Consider the following 21,114-nt stretch of genomic DNA (forward strand, 5'->3'; position numbering starts at 1 on the left):
AGGTTGGGGTCATGTTGGTAAACAAGTATGCAAAATATGAAAGCAATATGTCAAGGGACAATGAAAATAATTGGGGTAGTATGAAAACTTTAACATTTGCAAGCTAACGCTAACAAAACGGAAACGGAAACACCGATGCCGGGTTGAGTAGGATAGCTCCACTATATATATATCATATATAATAGTCGAGCTAAAAAGGAAAAAAAAAATTTTGGGGGGAGGGGGGGGGGGGGGGAAGGGGGTTTGAGAGGGGGGTATAATGTGGGGTGGGGTTATTTATTAGATGATCTTTCAAAAATAAAAAAGGAAAAATAATTATTTTTTTTTTTGGGGGGGGGGGGGAGGTGGGGGGGGGGGGGGGGGGCAGGGATTCTGGGTTGGGGCGTGGGGTATAGCCATTTAAGGAAAAATGCCCCGCCCCTTGGCAGCCATGTTTTTCAAGCAAAGGTTACCATTTTTGAACTCATCCTAGATATCATTGGGACAAATCTTCTGAGCAAGTTTCATGAAGATCAGAAAATAAATGTGGCCTCTAGAGTGTTAACAAGGTTTAAAGGGATCTTTTCACGCTTTGGTAAATTGACATAATTGAAAAAAGTTGTTTCAGATTCGCAAATTTTCGTTTTAGTTATGATATTTGTGAGGAAACAGTAATACTGAACATTTACCATGGTCTAATATAGCCATTATATGCATCTTTTAACGATTTTAAAACCTAAAAATTATAAAGCGTTGCAACGCGAAACGATTGAATAATTTGGAGAGTTCTGTTTTTGTCGTCAAGTTTTGTGAAACTACGAAGATTGCTTATATAAGGTATAAAATACGTCTACTAAGTGTACTCGGCGGAATAGCTCAGTAGGCTAAAGCGTTTTTACTTCAGGACTCTGGCAGGACTCCAGGGGTCACTGGTTCGAAACCTGGTCCGGGCAATGTTCTTTTCCTTTTTTTAATTTTATTCTTGATTTTTTACTGGAGCTTTTACGATCCAATGTTTACATTTATCGATATAAAGCATTTAATGAATAAGTTAAAAAATGCCAAAATCCGTGAAAAGGCACCTTTAACTATAGCCATATAAGGAAATATAGAGAAAACTGCCCCGCCCCCTTGCGGCCATGGTTTTTCACCGATCTGGACCATTTTCGAGCTCGTCCAAGATATCAATGAAACCAATGTTTTGACCAAGTTTCATGATGATTGGGCAAAAATTGTGACTTCTGGAGTGTTCACAAGTTTTCTCTATAGCCATATAAGGAATACTGCCACGCCCCCTGGTGGCCATGTTTTTTAATGGACCGGAACCATTTTTTAACTCAACCAACATATCATTTAGACAGATTGGGAATCAAATGTGACTTCTGCAGTGTTCACAAGGATTTTCTTTTTTTTTACCTCATTTTTGACTCGGCATGACCCTGTTTCAAACTCAGTCGCAGTATCAATGGGACAAATGTTCTGACCAAGTTTCATGAAGATCGGACAATAAACGTGGCCTCTAGATTGTTCACATGGCAAAATGTTGACGCCGCACGACGGACGACTGATGACGGACAAAAGGCGATCGCAAAAGCTCACCATGAGCACATTGTGCTCAGGTGAGCTAAAAACTACAATAACTCCAACTTATTTAGATTTTAGATAAAACTGTTTGGGAATTTGCATTATCGAATTTAGCATAACTGCATGTTTATACAAAGTTAGTTATATTTTGAATGCCAGAAATGTTCTATGAGTGTATAGCGTATCAACAATTCTCCACAACTCCAAAAACTGTTGTTTTTTAACAAAATAAGTCAAGTGGACTTGGAAGTTGTTTATTCTTGGAAAGTATGTATTTTAATATCTCTCTTATGTTACAAAGGCAAACAAAATATAAACAATATGGCAGAGCCTTTACCACTAAGATACGTATTTTGAAGCATTGTAGTTGCTTAGAAAGTAAAATTTAATTTAAGACCTTTCTTACCCGATTAAAGTTTTAAAGGCTTCATTTCCAACCCTTAAATACTGATGAGCAACAAACAGCATAAAACCTGAACAGACTGCGCGTTACTGAGTTACTTCCTGGTTGTTCTGGATTTATGCTGCTTGCACAGAGCCATTGTCACTTTGCTTCTGAGTGGGAAAGGGTTAAGGACATTCAACTGTGAAATATTGAGAGCTCTCCACCCATTAGTAAAACAGGAGTTGAAAGCCCAAGCTTCTGGACATTTACGGGCAGTGCTCTGTGAAAAATGGGTTTAATGTATGTGCGTAAAGTGTCATCCCAAATTAGCCTGTGAAGTCCGCACAGGCTGATCATGAGTGACAACATTTTCAACTTGAATGATATTTTCTGTTTAAAGAGTCTCTTCTTAGAAAAAAATCCAGTTAAAGCGGAGAGTGTCATCCGTGATTAGCCTATGTGGACTGCACAGGCTAATCTGGGGTGACACTTTAGGCACAATTGCATTTAACCCCCTTTTTACAGAGCACAGCTCATGAACATAATTGTACAGATGGATGGATGGATAGACAGCTAGGTGCAATTCTTAACGACACCCACTACTCAGTTGCATTCTGATGGAGCTTGTCACATTTTCTGATCCCCCAATCAGACAAAAAAAACTTGGTACCTTGTAACCTAATGTGAAACATAAAACAAATTGGCAGACTACCAAAAAGTTATTAAAATGTTAAGCCCTTTACCACTTAGATACTTATTTTGATGCATTTGTAGTCCCTTAGAAATTAAATTACATTTAATTAAATACCTTTGTTACTAAATTCAAGTTTTACAGGCTTCATTACCAACACTTAGATACTGATGACTGATGAGCAGCAAACAGCATGAAACTTGAACAGGCTGCGAGGTTACTGATGAGCAGCAAACAGCATGAAACTTGAACAGACTGCGAGGTTACTGATGGGCCGCAAACAGCATGAAACTTGAACAGACTGCGAGTTACTTGCAGGCTGTTATGGTTTGATGCTGGTTGCAAAAGCCATTTTCACTTTGCTTCTTATGGGGGAAAGTGTTAAATAAGTAAAGTGCTTATGACGAAGAATATTTAAAATGTAACACTAAGCATATTCTTAGACCTTTCATTGAACTTTTTTTGCATGCTCATGCAGTTTGTGGTAACATTCATCACATATATGGACTTACAGTGTGATTTTTAACTGCTCTTTCTGTCCTTAGTCTGCTCTTTCTGTCCTTAGTCTCTTAACCAATCAGAACTAGTCATATATGTCTTGTGATTATTAACAACCCAATCAGCAACAAGCCCTCTGGCCAATTTCCTGAAATTGTGGCCCACTGTCCTAAAATCATTCCTCAAGAATTAATGACTTGTGGAGAAAGTGGGGCACCGGAAAACTTGACAGCCTACATTTTTCCGGAACGATTGGGGACAATTATAATGTTCTTTTTTAACAGTATTATGGCTTCAGTTTCTACCTTTAATGACGGGGAAGTACTGCCTGATGCAATTTGATGGTATTTTATTGAAAAAAAAAATACAGACAAAATTTCATACTGCCAATATAAAAATTTCACAATAAAAAAGAAGAAAATTTTAAGAATGACAGCTACTTATTTTTTTTATGTTTACACGTGCCATGGTGTATAATCATGCACATTTTGCCCTATATAGTTTACAATGTCAAAAATGATAAAAGCAATAGAAGGAAATCTGAATGTATCATTTCTCTGATTTGAAAACAAATTCTCCTCTCATTTTAAAACAATCATCCCCATTATCTGCATGTTTTCTATATTTTCTGACTCCCAGTAGTCTTCTTTTTTCTTTTGCCCCCCCACCCCCAAAGTGCTCTCCCCTGCATGCACACAACCCCCCCCCTCCTTCAAGTGCTCTCCCTTGCATGCACATCCCCCCCCCCAAGTGCTCTCCCCTGCATGCACACAACCCCCCCCCCCTCCTTCAAGTGCTCTCCCTTGCATGCACATCCCCCTCCAAGTGCTCTCCCCTGCATGCACACAAAAGTCCCCCAATGTCTTCCTCCCAAAAGCCAAGAGATAACATCCACCACCACATTCTATAAACAGCCTTCAGATTTGTTGGGCCTAAGTCAATATATGCCTACTGAGAGAGAAGAGACAAAATGAATACCAACTACACTATTGGATATCCATCCATGCCTGCCTAGTGAATGAGAGTTGCTTCCGTATTGATTTCTGGTGTCCCTGAGAAATGCCTATAAATGAAACGCAGATAATGTTTCTGCCGTCTCTGACGCAATTGGAAAGATAGCTAAAGCGGCTATGTTTTGTGACATGCGATGCTGTTACATATGTGACCGTCCTTGTTCAATGTGATTTATGAATGGGCCGCCATTTTTCAGATTAGTTCTTTTCTCAGTTTATGTGAATACATTAACTGAAAGTACATATTCCAAACGACCGTATACTATAAATGCCATCAGACAATGGCTGATACAGGCATCTTCCAGTTAATTTCAACACATAATGGGATGCAGAGATGGCTAAAAGATAATCCTCTTATAAATTGTCCTCCATGGCAAAGATTGCTGGAGTTACTTCTCTTAATACATGAATAACAAAGGGAGACAATGTCATCAATAAATAATTTATTCAAAACAGGTTTACTCCCCTTAGTTTTGTTGAAGAACACAACTGCATTGGCGTGTGACGGACAGACAGACAGACAGACAGACTGACAGACGCAAACCAGGTAGAGGACAAAAAGATATCTGTTAGCACATCATTAAGCACATTAATACCTGTCATACAACAAGTATTTTTCAACCACAAATATAATTGTAATGAATAATGTCCTCTAGAAACAAATAATGAAAAAAAGTTTGTTCTGGTCCTAGAATTTTCAGATCTTAACTGAATTCTTGTCATTCAAGACGGCACCAAATTGTACAACAGTACAACCAAGAAAGATAACCCCATGAGTTGAAATTGAATGTTACTGACACTATTACCTCTCATGAAACTTAAGGATAGTTTTACTTTGTTCAACTTTTCAGCATGATATTGAGGTTACAATATACTAAATCTTTTTGGAGTGGAATGCTATACTCTTTAAAAACCTGAACATCATTTATAAGAAGACACAATTCTCTGTGTGGGCACTTGCCATGACTTTATTTTAGAATGTTTCTTTGTGCATCTGGTAGGGAAAACATTGATGTTTAACAGAAATTCACTCATTTGCTTGAAGGTTGGAGACTACATGAGACTTTGACAGTTGGCGGGAAACCCTCATCCACTGGTACGAACCGGTAAATAGATGGCTGTAAAACAGTGACCGCTGATTCGCATCGAGTTCTTTCTTGCATAACGCATGACCCCCCCTTCTTTATTGTCTAAATCATTGCGGCTTGGAATGCTCTTTAAGAAAAGGTATGGTTATGGGGGTCTCTATGCGCAAACGTTTGACTTTATTTTTTGTTGAAGTTATTGCTTTTACATTGAATTTGTGTAGGAAATATATTGGTATATTGTGAACTTGATCAAATGAATCATCTATTTGAGCCGTACTCTGAGAAAATGGGGTTTAATGCATGTGCGCAAAGTGTTGTCCCAGATTAGCCTATGCAGTCCGCACTGGCTAATCAGGGACGACACTTTCCAATATTTTCTGTTTAAAGAAAGTCTCTTCTTATCAAAAATCCAGTTTCGGCGGAAAGTGTCATCCCTGATTAGCCTGTGTGGTCTGCACAGGCTAATCTGGGACGACACTTTATGCAAATGCATAAAAAAAACTTTTCACAGAGCACGGCTCACTTCTCTCTTCTCTTTTAGTGTTGGAAGCTAGAAATGATAACATGTATTAATGTAGGATTAGTTTGCAAGCACATGATTTAACAAGACTATTGCCAAGCAATAAAAGTCCCCTACCGGCTCCACCATTGTCAGAAATTCCACCATTTTCAGAATATTTTTTTATTTGTTGCCATAGCAACCAGAATTTTTGACGTAGGAAAAAAATGAAATGGCGTGCATAATGTCCATATTGCCATCTATCCATGTTCGAAGTTTCATGAAAAAATATTAAGAACTTTTAAAGTTATCGCAGGATCCAGAAAACCACCATTTTCAGCAGTATTTCTAGCCTATTTGTTGCCATAGCAACCAGAATTTTAGACGTAGGAACAAAATGAAATGACGTGCATAATGTCTATATTGCCATCTATCCATGTTCCAAGTTTCATAAAAAAATATTAAGAACTTTTAAAGTTATGGCAGGATCCAGAAAACCACCATTTTCAGCAGTATTTCTAGTCTATTTGTTGCCATAGCAACCAGAATTTTTGACATAGGAACAAAATGAAATGACGTGCATAATGTCCATATTGCCATCTATCCATGTTCCAAGTTTCATGAAAAAATATTAAGAACTTTTAAAGTTATCGCAGGATCCAGAAAACCACCATTTTCAGCAGTATTTCTAGCCAATTTGTTGCAATAGCAACCAGAATTTTAGACGTAGGAACAAAATGAAATGACGTGCATAATGTCCATATTGCCATCTATCCATGTTCCAAGTTTCATGAAAAAATGTTAAGAACTTTTAAAGTTATCACAGGATCCAGAAAACCACCATTTTCAGCAGTATTTCTAGTCTATTTGTTGCCATAGCAACCATAATTTTTGACGTATGAACAAAATGAAATGACGTGCATAATGTCCGTATTTCCATCTATCTACGTTTTATGTTTCATGAAAAAATATTAAGAACTTTTAAAGTTATCGCAGGATCCAGAAAAAAAACACCGTTTTCAGCAGTATTTCTAGTCTATTTGCCATAGCACCCAGAATTTTTGACGTAGGAAGTTTCATGAAAAAATATTAAGAACTTTTAAAGCTATAGCAGGATCCAGACAAGTGTGACGGACGGACGGACGGAGACAAAACCATAAGTCCCCTTCGGTGAAACCGGTAGGGGACTAATAAAATTTTCAAAACTTGTATTTCGCTTAAGCATTTTCTGCAAATAAATGTTACCTGTAAAGCATTGTTTAGTAATGTTTTTTTTGCAACATTATCTACTTGTAAGGTTTCTGTTAAGCATATTACAATTAATTGCTTTTAATATGAAGCGTTGATTTAAATAATCATTTGTTTCAAATGCAAGTTTCATTAAAATGTCTTAAAACATATTTTAAAAATGTAATTTTTGCACACAAAAATTATTTTCAGAAATATTTTAAATTTATTTTGCAAATGTATATTCAATAGAAAATATTTACTGAATTGTGTAGATTATCAATTTGAATTCAAGATCTAAACAGTGATATTATTCTTTATTTTTTAAGAGCACGAGTGATGTGAAATTGATAATCATCTCAAACCAAACTTTTTTCTGTTTACTTAATTCTCTCCATAGTGCCTGAAATTTTAAAAGGGTTAAACAGTATGCTTTCACTGGTATGATAAAGACATGATATCATTAAAAGTAATTTTACAGGAAAACAGTTCACTGTTTTATTTATCAGCTTGAAACCTCAAATTACCAGTTTTTAATCACTGACGATTTCCATTCAAAATCAGGACAGCATGCAGTAAACAATAAAATATTACTCTTCTCTTAATTCACAATCTATATCCATATGCTCAAATATTCATTCTTAATATAGAAGAATGAACATAATGAATTCGTACATAATGTTAGAAACGTGAGTTGCAAGGAGGAAACCCATTCTATCAAACTGACAGACCTTGTGTGCCCCAAGAGGTCGCATGTTTCGGCGCTCAAAGTGTTCCCCTCGCTGAACCTCCAGATTTGAGACGTTTCCCTTTTCCAATTTGTTGGTACTCAGCTTACGTACTGGATTTGTTAGCCATTTTCTGAAAGGAAATATAATGGTTTTCTAGCCACATCAAAAATAGTCTTATGCGCCCAGTGTAGCTCCAGACCACGCCCAGTGTAGCTCCACACTAGCATAGGCATGCCAACAGTCTGGTCAGGAGCTAGGCATTGCACTATATAGAAATATAGAAAGATTGTAGGGTCTCATTGGCAGACAGGATAGTTCCTTGAAAGACTGTGCAGACGCGCAATTTAGCTGCGATCTAGGAAAATAGGGCTTAATGCATGTATGTACTGCATTGTCCCAGATTAGTCTGTGCAGTATTCACAGGTTTATTAGGGAAGACACTTTCCGCCCTAAATGGATTTTTGCTAGGAAGAAAATTCCTTTAAACAAAAATATAAAAGCGGAAAGTGTCATTCCTGATCTCTATCCCAGGGTGAGGCTAAAAATCAAAATGTTTTCCCGTCTGCCAATTTTGCATTAATGTTGGTACCCATATCTAATTGACAGATGTCTGACTCAAGTGCCAGAGCGTGTGATCACCATGGATCACCATGGAAACAAGCCAGCATGGAAGTGTAGCTACCTGAAGCTGCTGCTGCTACTCCTTCTCTTGATGACCGGGGATGACTGGTTGTGCTGCAGACTGCTGTGTGAGGAGCTAGGACTGGCCTCGGGCGAGTCTGAAACAGTCAATGTTATACCTTTACCAGTCTGAAACAGTCAATGTTATACCTTTACCAGTCTGAAACAGTCAATGTTATACATTTACCAGTCTGAAAAAGTCAATGTTATTACTTTACCAGTCTGAAACAGTCAATGTTACACCTTTACCAGTCTGAAACAGTCTTTGTTAACCCTTTACCAGTCTGAATCAGTCAGTATTAACCCTTTACCAGTCTGAAACAGTCAATGTTATACCTTTATCAGTCTGAAACAGTCAATGTTATACCTTAACCAATCTGAAACAGACAATGTTAACCCTTTACCAGTCTGAAACAGTCAATGCTAACACTCAACCAGTCTGAAACAGTCAATGTTATACCTTTACCAGTCTGAAACAATGTATGTGAACCCTTTACTAGTCTGTAACAGTATACACTTATTTCATGGATGCGCGTTGAACAGTCAAAACTGTTTCCCAAGGTATCAGGGATGACTTTGGTACTGTTGCCCGAGGCCAAATGGCCGAGGGCAACAGTTCCAAATGTCAGTCCTGATACCGAGGGACAACAGTTTTGACTGTTCACCAAGCATCCATGAAATAAGTGTTTTATTACCTGATCAAATTTCCAACATAGAAATAACAGCAAACTAAATTTTGATTTACACACAACAATAATCGATAAAATAAATAATTTTGACTGTTTAACTGTAAAATGACGTCATTTTTTCGACGAAATGACGTCATTATTCCAGCGGGCAACAGTTAAAACTGTTGACCGGTCAACAGTTCGATATTCACCGGTAACAGTTTAAAACATTGCAAATGTCTTTTTCGACGAGGAAATAGCAAAAAATAAAAAAATTATCATTTATATAAGACATCAGGTAATAATCAATGTTATACCTTTACCAATCAGAAACAATGAATGTGAACCCTTTACCAGTCTGAAACAGTCAATGTTAACCCTTTAACCAGTCTGAAACAATGAATGTGAACCCTTAACCAGTCTGAAACAGTCAATGTTAACCCTTTACCAGTCTGAAACAGTCAATGTTAACCCTTTACCAGTCTGAAACAGTCAATGTTAACCCTTGACCAGTCTAAAACAGTCAATGTTAACCCTTTACCAGTTTGAAACAGTCAATGCTAACACTCAACCAGTCTGAAACAGTCAATGTTATACCTTTACCAGTCTGAAACAGTCAATGTTATACCTTTACCAGTTTAAAACAGTCAATACTAACCTGTTGCCAGTCTGAAACAATCAATGTCAACCCTTGATCAGTCTGAAACAGTCAATATTTACCCTTTACCAGTCTGAAACAGTCAATATTAACCCTTTACCAGTCAGAAACAGTCAATGTTAACCCGTTACCAGTCTGAAACAGTCAATGTTAACCCTTGACCAGTCTGAAACAGAAAATGTTAACCCTTGACCAGTCTAAAAAAGTCAATGTCAACCATATACCAGTCTAAAACAGTCAATGCTAACACTCAACCAGTCTGAAACAGTCAATGTATACCTTTACCAGTCTGAAACAGTCAATGTTAATCCTTTACCAGTCTGAAACAGTCAATGTTAACCCTTTACCAGTCTGAAACAGTCAATATTAACCCTTAACCAGTTTTAAACAGTCAATATTAACCCGTTACCAATCTGAAACAATCAATGTTAATCCTTGATCAGTCTGAAACGGTCAATATTTACCCTATACCAGTCTGAAACAGTCAATGTTAACCCTTAACCAGTCTGAAACAGTCAATGTTAACCCATTACCAGTCTGAAACAGTCAATGTTAACCCATTACCAGTCTGAAACAGTCAATGTTAACCCTTGACCAGTCTGAATTCGAAAATGTTAACCCTTGACCAGTCTAAAACAGTCAATGTCAACCATATACCAGTCTAAAATAGTCAATATTAACCCTTAACCAGTCTGAAACAGTCAATGCTAACACTCAACCAGTCTGAAGCAGTCAATGTTATACCTTTACCAGTCTGAAACAGTCAATGTTAACCCTTTACCAGTCTGAAGCAGTCAATATTAACCCTTAACCAGTCTGAAACAGTCACTGCTAACACTCAACCAGTCTGAAAAACAGTCAATGTTAACCCTTTATCAGTTTGTAACAGTCAATGTTAACCCGTTTCCAGTCTAACGCAATGCACAGGCTAATTTGGGACAACACTTAACTCACATGCATTAAAACCCCTATTCACACAGCACGGCCCAAATAATATGCTTTCAATTAACACTCAAATAACTGCAATAACACCATAGAAAAGCTGAATATTATGTACCCCTCTTATGATGACAAGGTGAGGATGGTTCTGTATTGCGATGATTAGCTGCTATTATTTTATGCTTTCTGGTGGTTTATAGAGAAATACTAGTGAATTTAAAGACTGATAATTCCCTGTGTCAGTGAAAATTAACAGTGAAAATTATCGATAATTTTCACTTTTTTACTGTGAAATGATGTTGTTGTTTTATGTCATTACGTCATTATTTAAGGGTTATTCTCCAGTTTAAATACGAAAATAATCATTTGTACGCATAAAATAAGAAGTAAGTTTGTTGGATTCTTTGTATGGATTTCAATTCACCTGTGATCATACAAACAAAAATATTTTCTATGATTACTTGTGTATTAAAATCCAAATTCCACCAAATCCAGCAAATATACTCTCTATATCTCTTTCAGTGCTGGATCCGAATTTTGAAGGCCTTTGCAAACAGTTTGAATCCAGATGAGACGCCACAGAACCTGGCGTCTCATCAGGATTTAAACTGTTTGCTATTCTGATAGTATTCTTTGAAAAAAATCAAAGCAAATCCTAATTTTAGAAATTCAGCAGACGACATTTTAGCAGACGACAAATTTCCCAGCATGCTAAGGGTTAAGTAATTTTGAGTGCAAATACTTGCATGTCACTCCCAGACAGAGAAACTTGAATAATAAACATGTGATAGTGATCGTTTCATGAGGTCATAGCATCTGTTCTTAGCATGTTAATAGCATATTATTGACCCCCAATGAACTTCAAGACAGTTGTACTAACGCAGGGATTACACTGTCATGCATTTAGAATATGATCACCCCGGTAATTTGGACATTTTCTGGGACACTTATACATTTAACCATTTACAAATCAGATATGCATTTTGACTTGTTTGTAGTCCTGAAGTAATCAATTAAAATTATACACCTTTTTAATAGATTAAAGTTTTAAAGTTAGTTTAATTATACAGAAAGTCTCTTGTTAGAAAAATCAAGTTAAGGCGAAAAGTGTCGTCCCTTATAAGTCCGTGTGGACTGCAAAGGCTATTCTGGGGCAACACCTAATGCATTAAACCCCCTTTTCACAGAGCCGGGCTTATTTATATATGACTATTTTATATCTGTATCTTATATTCTGCGAGTCTTGAGATGGCTTTAATTAAGAAATGGTGGCATAAATTTACAACAAAAACAAGCAAATTCGTTGAATTGATATCCCCCGCCAATATGCTTCTGGACATAAAAGGGTTATATTTGACACTCAAAAAAGCATTTATTCAAGATACAAAGGGCCATAAGTCCGTTATTTACAGATGGTGTACAATGCCATTTGGCGTGCATCATCCTCTTATCCATATATATACTCCTACCAAGTTTCAATGAAATCCCCCAAAGCACTTCCAAGATATGGCTCCGGACGGACGGAAAGACGGAGGGACAACGCCAAAACAAAATCCCTCCGCCTATGGTGGGGGATAACAAGCTGAGGCAGAGAATTAATTCTTTAAAACAGATTTGAGCCTCATTTTGGGAAAACGGGGCTTTATGCACGTGAGCAAAGTGGCATCCCAGATTAGCCTCTGTAAGACTCCATTAGTCTCTGTATTTTTCCTTCAACAGACGTCTCTTCTTAGCAAAAATCAAGTTTAGGCAGAAAATGTTCGCTCTGATAAGCTTGTGCAGACTGCACAGGCTAATCTGATTTGACCCTTTATGCACCTGCATTAACCCTTGCTCACTCAGAAGCACAGTGAAAATTGCTATGCGCAAACAGCATAAAACCAAAACAGTCTGTGAGTACATTGTAATTCGCTATCTGTTCAGGTTTTTAAAGCTGTTTGCTGCTCATTAGTGACTAAGGTTTGGAAATGAAGCCTTTTTAAAACTTGAATCTAGTAAGAAAGGTATTTCATTAAACGTAACTTTCTAAGTGACTAAACATGCCTCAAAATACATATCTAAGGGGTCAAGGGTTAAACCCCATTTTCACAGAGCAAGGCTCACATAATTGTGTCTTGTTCTGAGAAAACTGGGCTTAATTCATGTGCAGTCCGCATAGGCTAATCAGGAACGACACTTTCTGCCTAAACTTGATTTTTGGTAAGGAGGGACTTCCTTGAAACTAAAAATAACATTAAAGCGGAAAGTGTCGTCCCTGATCAGCCTGTGCGGACTGCACAGGCTAATCTGGGACGACACTTTACGCACATGAATTAAGCCCAGTTTTCTCAGAACAAGACACAATTATGAACAACTGGCAAGGATCCATACCTGGCACTGACACATCAGGATCCTGATTATAAACTGCTGTGAAGATTTGTGTGTGCTTACTTTTATTGAAGCCTGTTGAACAAATCAAGGAATCACTGATCAAAATAGTGAGATATGTGGTTAACATCATTAATACAGACAGACATATTAACTAGGATGATGGTGGATGATAACTCGCAGACATTTTTTTGCATAACCAGGAATGATTTTTTCCCTATCAGACTGGAGTATCCATTTTTGCCAAATTCATCATCATGGCATTGATAAAGGATTTATGTGCGTTAATATGTACTTTGTTGCTTGTATTCAGTGATTTCCATTTGATCTTTTTCATGACATCAACCTTAAAAGTTTCCCAAAATGTCTAGGAAACAGTTTCAGCTCTGTATTTTCAGAGACAAATGTTTATTTATTTCAGTCTTCAACAGTATTTCAGTCTAATCATCCAAATCAGTTAAACTTTTCCCCCATAAGAAGCAAAGTGAAAATGGCTTTTGCAACCAGCATAAAACCAGAGCAGCCTGTGAGTTACTGGCAAGCTGTTCAAGTTTTATGCTGTTTTCACTTTGCTTCTTATGGGGGAAACCGCTAAGCTAGTGGGCCCTTCAGTTGCTTCCAACTTCACAAAAGCCAGTACAAATTCGACTGTTACCATATTCCAGTACTTAAATCATTCTCTAACAATGGCATTCAACAAGAGCCCTAAGATATGATGCTATTATATATTATTCCAATTGTTTTTTTTAACATGATGACATAACGTTTACTAAACTAGTAAAGATGTACCATATTCCCAGGTAACATAACATTTAATTGGCTCTGGAAAAGGTAAAAATGTGGGCTTTAATTTGCTGATGTGGTTTTTGTAATGTAGGTTTTATTTCATTTCTTTTAACCAGATGGCATTCGTTATTCATACTGGGAGATGTACCATGATTCTAGGTGCAGGAGTACTAAGTTACTACTATATATCGCCTCTGGAAAAGGTTGAAACCTGACAAATGATGACAATAAAAGATCAAATCTGTAGATTAACCATTTGAGTCTGGCTCCAGAAGAAATGTTAATGTGATTAAAATCTAATCAAATATTCTTGAGTTTGTAGACATATCATAAGACCCTGTCTAAAATGTGGTACAAAACAAAAGTCTGTGTTTGACCAGCCCTGAGTTGCCCACAGTTGGTACTGGGTACACAATTTCTATGACAAGGTCAAGGTCAAATTAAAGGTCAGGTGGGTTGGATCAGGAATGGTAATAAGCAACAACTGTCTACATCTTTCAAAATATTTGAACAAATCTTCTTAGTCTCTAATGCACAGAGAGACAGACGGACAGAGGGTCAGGAGAATTACATAATGTCTTCTGTATCATGATTACGGGGGCATAAACAAATGATGTTTACGGTTGTCACATTATACTATGTAAAACAATGTGCGGGAACATAGTGAATTTCATGTAGGAATGCCAAGCTGATAGAAGAGATTTGCAAACATTGCAAGCACAAGTTGTCAATAATCTCGTTTAAATGGAAAAAATTATACTGTAAAGTTCACTTTTATTTCATAATTTCGCTAGAATAAGACATCATTACCTGCATGATGGCACGAAACGTCTCAAAAATTGCTTCACTAACTTGGGCGCCTGTAGAGTATGAATGTAATGACGTTTCTCGTTGGCACAAATATCAACGAAAAAATAAATGATATATCTACCTGTAATACCATTTGCAATGCGTAGGAAGTTGTATTTAATGGTCAGTGATAGTTATTTATGTTCGTGTCGGAATAACTGTCAGACAGTTAGAAATGTCTTAAACAATTGTCATGTTTTTCATCTGCAACACCACCTAACACAAACATTTGGCATTCTAGTTTGGCAGTAATTGAAAAAGCGTGAGTAAAGCGGAGAATTTTCCAGGTTTATGGTGCAATTTATTTTTATCAAGTTGAGTGAACACTGGATAAAAACTGTTTGAATACAACAGTGAAAAAGAACTCACATAATTATCATGAATAAAAGGGACAGAATTTACCTTACATGATAAAATATGAATTGGTAAGCGCAAAAAATAACATTTTGTAACATAAGCAGCAACAAACATTTTCAGAACAAATGCCATGTGAAAAGGTGCATCTGTATTTAAAGGCAAGGCAGGCGTGAAGGTGGGAATATAAATGATCTTGAGAAAGCAAGGGTTAACTCTTTCAGTGCTGGAACCGAATTTTGAAGGCCTTTGCAAACAGTTTGGATCCAGATGAGATGCCACAGAACGTGGCATCTCATCAGGATCCAACCTGTTTGCTATTCTGATAGTATTCTTTGAAAAAAAACGAACAAAATGCTAATTTTAGAAATTCAGCAGACGACATTTTAGCAGACGACAAATTTCCCAGCATGCAAAGGGTTAATGAAATGTGTGTCAAGTATTGTCTGCACAGGCTAATCAACGATGACACTTTCCGTATGAAGCAAGTCTCTTATTATCAAAATCCACTTTATGCTGAAAGTGTTGTTGCTTATTAGCCTGTGCCGACTGCTCATGGTAATCCAGGGCACTACTTTCCTCAACTGCATTTCAAAGCGAGGCTCAAATGAATAAAATACAAACTTCAACCTTGAATTGGTCCAGCAATCTTAAGCTAGGTCTGAACTAAACAACCACTGCTGAGTTCTGTTTGTTTGAAACATTAATTTTATCATAAATCTTGTTTAAATCATTTATCATTAATATTGAATGTTTTTCTTGGGATGATAATCTTCAAAAGGAAACAAACGAAAAGCATTATTAATTTTTTGCAAATAAACCTAATAGCTAATAAATGATGTTCACTACATTACAGAGCAGTATTAAAGATCCAATCAAGATCACATTTACCAGCAAAATCATGTTATAAACTAAAGACAGATCAGCAGAGGAAGCCTGTGTAGTAAACTATTAAACACTTTGGCTAATGCATCGTAAGCACTGGTGCCATTTAAAAGCAAATGAGAGTTTGATTAACATCGTTGCAAATGTCTCAATCTAGCAATAATGCACAAGTGCAAATTTGATGACTTTAGAAATGCAAGTGTTTATCTCATAAATCAGACACTGATTTCTCGACTTTTTATTCCAAACAGGTTTAAGTTTCTTTGTAATAGTTGAAAATTGAATTTTGCAACAAAATATAATTAAAACCTCAAACAATTTAAATATTTATTTTTAAGTATTTATTTCTTTACCATAGTATTAATAAACACTTCGTAATTGTATTGAAAGGTCTGTCACGCTAACTTTTCTGGGCTTCGACAAACCTTTTAGACAGTTTACAAATATTTTACTATCATGATGAACCTGTGGGAAGCAATTAATGTCTTAGTTTTCTGCAAATAGAATAGTGACACAAAAAAGATAATTTAAGTAGAACACATTTAAATGTTCAAACCAAAAAGGATCCTTTAACACTTTCCCACTTAGAGGCTAAGTGAAAATGGCAGTATCTAAAGTTTGGAGATGAAGCCTTAAAAACTTGAATCTAGTAAGTTTCACAGTGTTTTTGCATTTATATATGCAGTCATTTGCATATTTGAAGATTTTATATTGTTTTGCATTTATATATGCAGTCATTTGCATATTTGAATATTTTATAGTAATAGTTTTATAGTTATTTGATCAATTGAATATTTGTTTAATATTATATGTCATTTCCTCGAGCCGGACGTCTTCAACACTGCTGGGATTGCTGTCTTCTCCAAGATGCAGCGGACTTGTCACCCGCTGTCTATCGTCGCGAGCTTGCTGACCCGGACCTGCCAGAGGTCCCGTCTGAAGAGGGACGGGGATAGTGGGACAGAAAGACAACCAGTGTGGAGGAAATACGGGGCGGACCAGAACAGGCTTCTTTCTTGGGGAGGTATAGAAGCATGCCTGGAACTTCGAGGGGGTGGCCTTATTGAGGGACCCCGGGACAGCGGTACTCAGTACGCTCAACGCACTGGGGAAACTGTCTCGGGGATGAAGACGACGGCCGTTGACAGCGAGAGGGGCCATAAAGGCAGAGCTGCTTGCTTGCACTCCTTTGGTGGAGCTGTGTACAGACAAGAATTTGTCTTTGAATTGTCAACTACCAGTGCACATTAAGGTCTGTCTCATTGGCCACCGTGCACTGGTATATTTGGATCTAAATTATAACTTTGGTGAATACCCGGGAAGCTGGGGTAAATTTGACCTTCTTTGGCTCAAAATTTATATTTTTCCCCTGAAAGGTCACAGGGGCAGGTCGGACCATAAAGACTTCGTGAAGAGGCCGGTAGGACCTGAAAATAAACTCTGATATACACACATGGGTTCAGTACCTCTGCTCTATTGCCATCTTGTTGTTTGTGTCAATAAAGTTTTACAGTTATGTTGCTCTGACTTACAGGTAAGACATTTATTTAATTTCTATTTTTCTTGCATCATAATTAAGATTTACATTTTAAAAACATATACGTGATATAAGTTCCGTATATTGTATGCATTTAAATTGTTCATTCTACTTGCAAGTCTAAATATTTAGTGTTTATTTTATATATTAAAATTAATAGTCTATAATATGACATAGTTACATTATTTGTATACCTCTTCAGTTACCTCTTGCTAAAAGCGAGTTATTCCCTAAAGTTTGATGTTTTAGATATTTTATACTTGCAGTTGTAAAATTTGTATTGTTAACAATTAATAACATTTGTTCAACACCTCTGCTCTATTGCCATCTTGCTGTTTGTTTGTGTCAATAAAGTTCTACAGTTATGTTGCTCTGACTTACAGTCTTTCATTATCCTGTGCACTTGGGGAAACAACATGGACTAACGTACCACAACAAATTGCTCAATTAAGAAAAGAGCACACGCTAACCGTACGTGTGACATAAACAAGGTCTTAAATTAACTATATAACTTTCTAAAGGACTACAAATGTGTGAAAATACCTATCAAAGTGGTAAAGGGTTAAACTTATATCAACATTCATTTCTTGAATAGATCATGCTAGGTCTCAGCAGTGATTTATGCAGTGTAAGAAGAGATGTTTTAAAAACATATGTGCCCAACTTGTAAGTCAAAATAATTTCCAAATGAAAAGATTTTGTTTTAAAATTCATGCTCATGTGAACTTGACCTTTGAACTATTTATCTCAAACTCGATTTTGCACGATCCGTGGTAAGTGTTCTTAAGATATCACGTGGAAGCATTTTTCATACCTCTGTAACCTTGACCTTGATCTGGTTGACCTCAGAATCAATAGGATTCTTTCTTTAATCCCAAATAAAATCATTATTTCAATGTTCTCTAGACAACAGGTCAAAAACAAAATAGTAAATGGAGAAAAAAATAATTTTGTAATTGCATGTGTTTCCAACTAACCAGCATACCAATGTAGATCATCATAGGTAAAAGCATTATCTAGTCCTATGTGGAAACACATTTCATGTTAAAAGCCAATGCAACAATGACCTTTGACCCGTTGACCTCAAAATCAAGCATATTCCTTTCCACCCATATAACCTTCATGCTAATAAGCACATTTATATGTAACAGCATGCTCTTCATGTAGTGTGGAAATTAAGGGTCTAAACACTGACCAACAAACAGGTTAAGGGATCATTGCATAGAGATTGCAAGGAAGGGATCATCACTAGGTAGGGATGTCTGAAAAAGTATTGCATTTTAGGGATCACTGGGTGGGGCACTGGCTGGTAAGGCGTTTAAAGTACATATTAATCCCCCATTAAGGAGGAGTTTACCACATGTTTAAATGACATTTACTGAGTATAAACCAACAAACACAAACTATGATCTGTTATTAACCCTTTAACACTTAGATACATATTTTGAGGCGTTTGTAGTCCCTTTGACAGTTAAATTTAATTAAAGACCCTTTCGTACTAGATTCAAGTTTTAAAGGCTTCATTTCCAACCCTTAGATACTGATGAGCTGCAAACATCTTAAAACCTGAACAGCCTGTGAGTTACTTGCAGGCTGTTCTGGTTTTATGCTGTTTGCACATAGCCATTTCACTTTGCTTCTGAGTGGGAAAGGGTAAAAGCATCACTATCTGGACACTATGTAGAAACAAATTTCATATTAAGAGCCATTTCAACAATGACCTTTGACATGTTGACCTCAAAATCAAGCGTATTCCTTTCCATATAACCTTCATGCTAATAAGCACCGTTATATGTAACAGCATGCTCTTCATGTAGTGTGGAAATTAAGGGTGTAAACACTGACCAACAAACAGGTTAAGGGATCATTGCATAGAGATTGCAAGGAAGGGATCACTAGGTAGGGATTTCTGAAAAGGTATTGCTTTTTAGGGATCACTGGATGGGGCACTGGCTGGTAAGAAGGTTAAAGTAGATATCAATCCCCTGTTAGCATTAGCGAGGAGTACACAACAATTTTAACAGACTTTTACTCAGCAAACACAAACTATGATTTGTTATTAAACACTGATGAGAAGATAACATATTAATCTGAAAGAATTTATAGAAGATCTTTCCCCTAAGTTGAGAGTTCCTACAAAATTGTTTCCCAGTCAATAAACAAACTGAAAGATTGGTTGTTAAATTGGATAATTAAACTTCAATTTGGCACTCTTGATGCTGTAAATGTTCCCGCACAGAAGGGTTATCAAACAAGTTAATGAGATTGTTTCACTAGCGGTAAAGAAGAAAGCAGACACAATTTGCTGCCATGACCTATAGATAATGGTTCCATTGCTATCAAAAAGGTTCAAATTGGCTCCAAATCAGCTGCTTTCAAATAAATAGCTTTTAACTGCAATGACATATAACCTAAGCTGAGCACTATAAAACCTAGGCAAAATTTATCATACCTAGCCATAATTTATGCTAACTATAAAAACCTAGGCATAATTACTGCTTAGTACAAAATCCTAGGCAAAATTTATGCTTATTACAAAGACATATAGACAAATTTAATGCTAACAAGGGCTGTTTGTAAAACATGCATGCCCACCATATGGGTTGTCAGTTGTAGTGGCAGCCATTGTGTGAATACGGTTTTGTCACTGTGACCTTGACCTTTGACCTAGTGACCTAAAAATCAATAGGGGTCATCTGCCAGTGATGATCAATGTACCTATGAAGTTTCATGATCCTAGGTGTAAGCATTTTTGAGTTATCATCCGATCCTAGGCCTAATCATTCTTGAGTCATCATCAGGAAACCATTTTCCTGTTTTGAGTCACTGTGACCTGTACCTTTGACCTAGTGACTGGAAAATCAATATGGGTCATCTGCCAGTCATTATCAATGTACCTATGAAGTTTCATGATCCTAGACGTAAGCATTCTTGAGTTATCATCCAGAAACCATTTTACTGTTTCGAGTCACTGTGACCTTGACCTTTGACTTAGTGACCTGAAAATCAATAGGGGTCATCTGCCAGTCATGATCAATGTAACTATGAAGTTTCATGATCCTAGGCGTAAGCATTCTTGAGTTATCATCCGGAAACCATTTTACTATTTTGAGTCACTGTGACCTTGACCTTTGACCTAGTGACCTGAAAATCAATAGGGATCATCTGCCAGTCATGATCAAGTTTCATGATCCTAGGCCTTAGCATTCTTTAGTTATCATCTGGAAACCATTTTACTATTTCGAGTCACTGTGACCTTGAAACCATCTGGTGGACGGATGGACCGACCGACCGACAGACCGACATGAGCAAAACAATATACCCCCTCTTCTTCTAAGGGGGGCATAAATATACAGATCTGTTCAGCAATACTGGAAGGTTATGATTTATGACAAATCACAAATGCATGACTTAAAATAATCACAATGACAGACAGAATTCATGCATGCCAAAGCACTAAGAACAGAAGAAAATTCATGCTTAATACTAAGACCAGGACAAAATGTATGCTAAGCACAAAAGCCTGGGCCAATATTTGAAAATAAATTCTTAGAATTTATAATGAATATTGTGAATTTGAATATTTTTTTCTAACCTAACCAATCTTAATGTCTACAACAAATACAGAAATATGCTAAGCAATAAGCCCCGGACACCACACACAATGTTGCACAAAAGTAAAGCATTATTAATTC

The 21,114-nt window shown here is 36.8% G+C and overlaps 1 protein-coding gene across 1 annotated transcript in view; it reads right to left on the reverse strand.

Annotated features, from left to right (window-relative positions):
• LOC127848151 (triple functional domain protein-like) overlaps positions 1-21,114 on the reverse strand; it is a 336,129-nt gene that overhangs the window by 124,392 nt on the left and 190,623 nt on the right. Inside the window, 2 exon segments of the mRNA XM_052380451.1 lie at positions 7,696-7,825; positions 8,378-8,474. Of these exon segments, the coding sequence (XP_052236411.1) occupies positions 7,696-7,825; positions 8,378-8,474 (227 nt within the window).

The sequence above is a fragment of the Dreissena polymorpha genome, chromosome 10, assembly GCF_020536995.1.
Source record: "Dreissena polymorpha isolate Duluth1 chromosome 10, UMN_Dpol_1.0, whole genome shotgun sequence".
Classification (NCBI taxonomy): Eukaryota; Metazoa; Mollusca; class Bivalvia; order Myida; family Dreissenidae; genus Dreissena; species Dreissena polymorpha.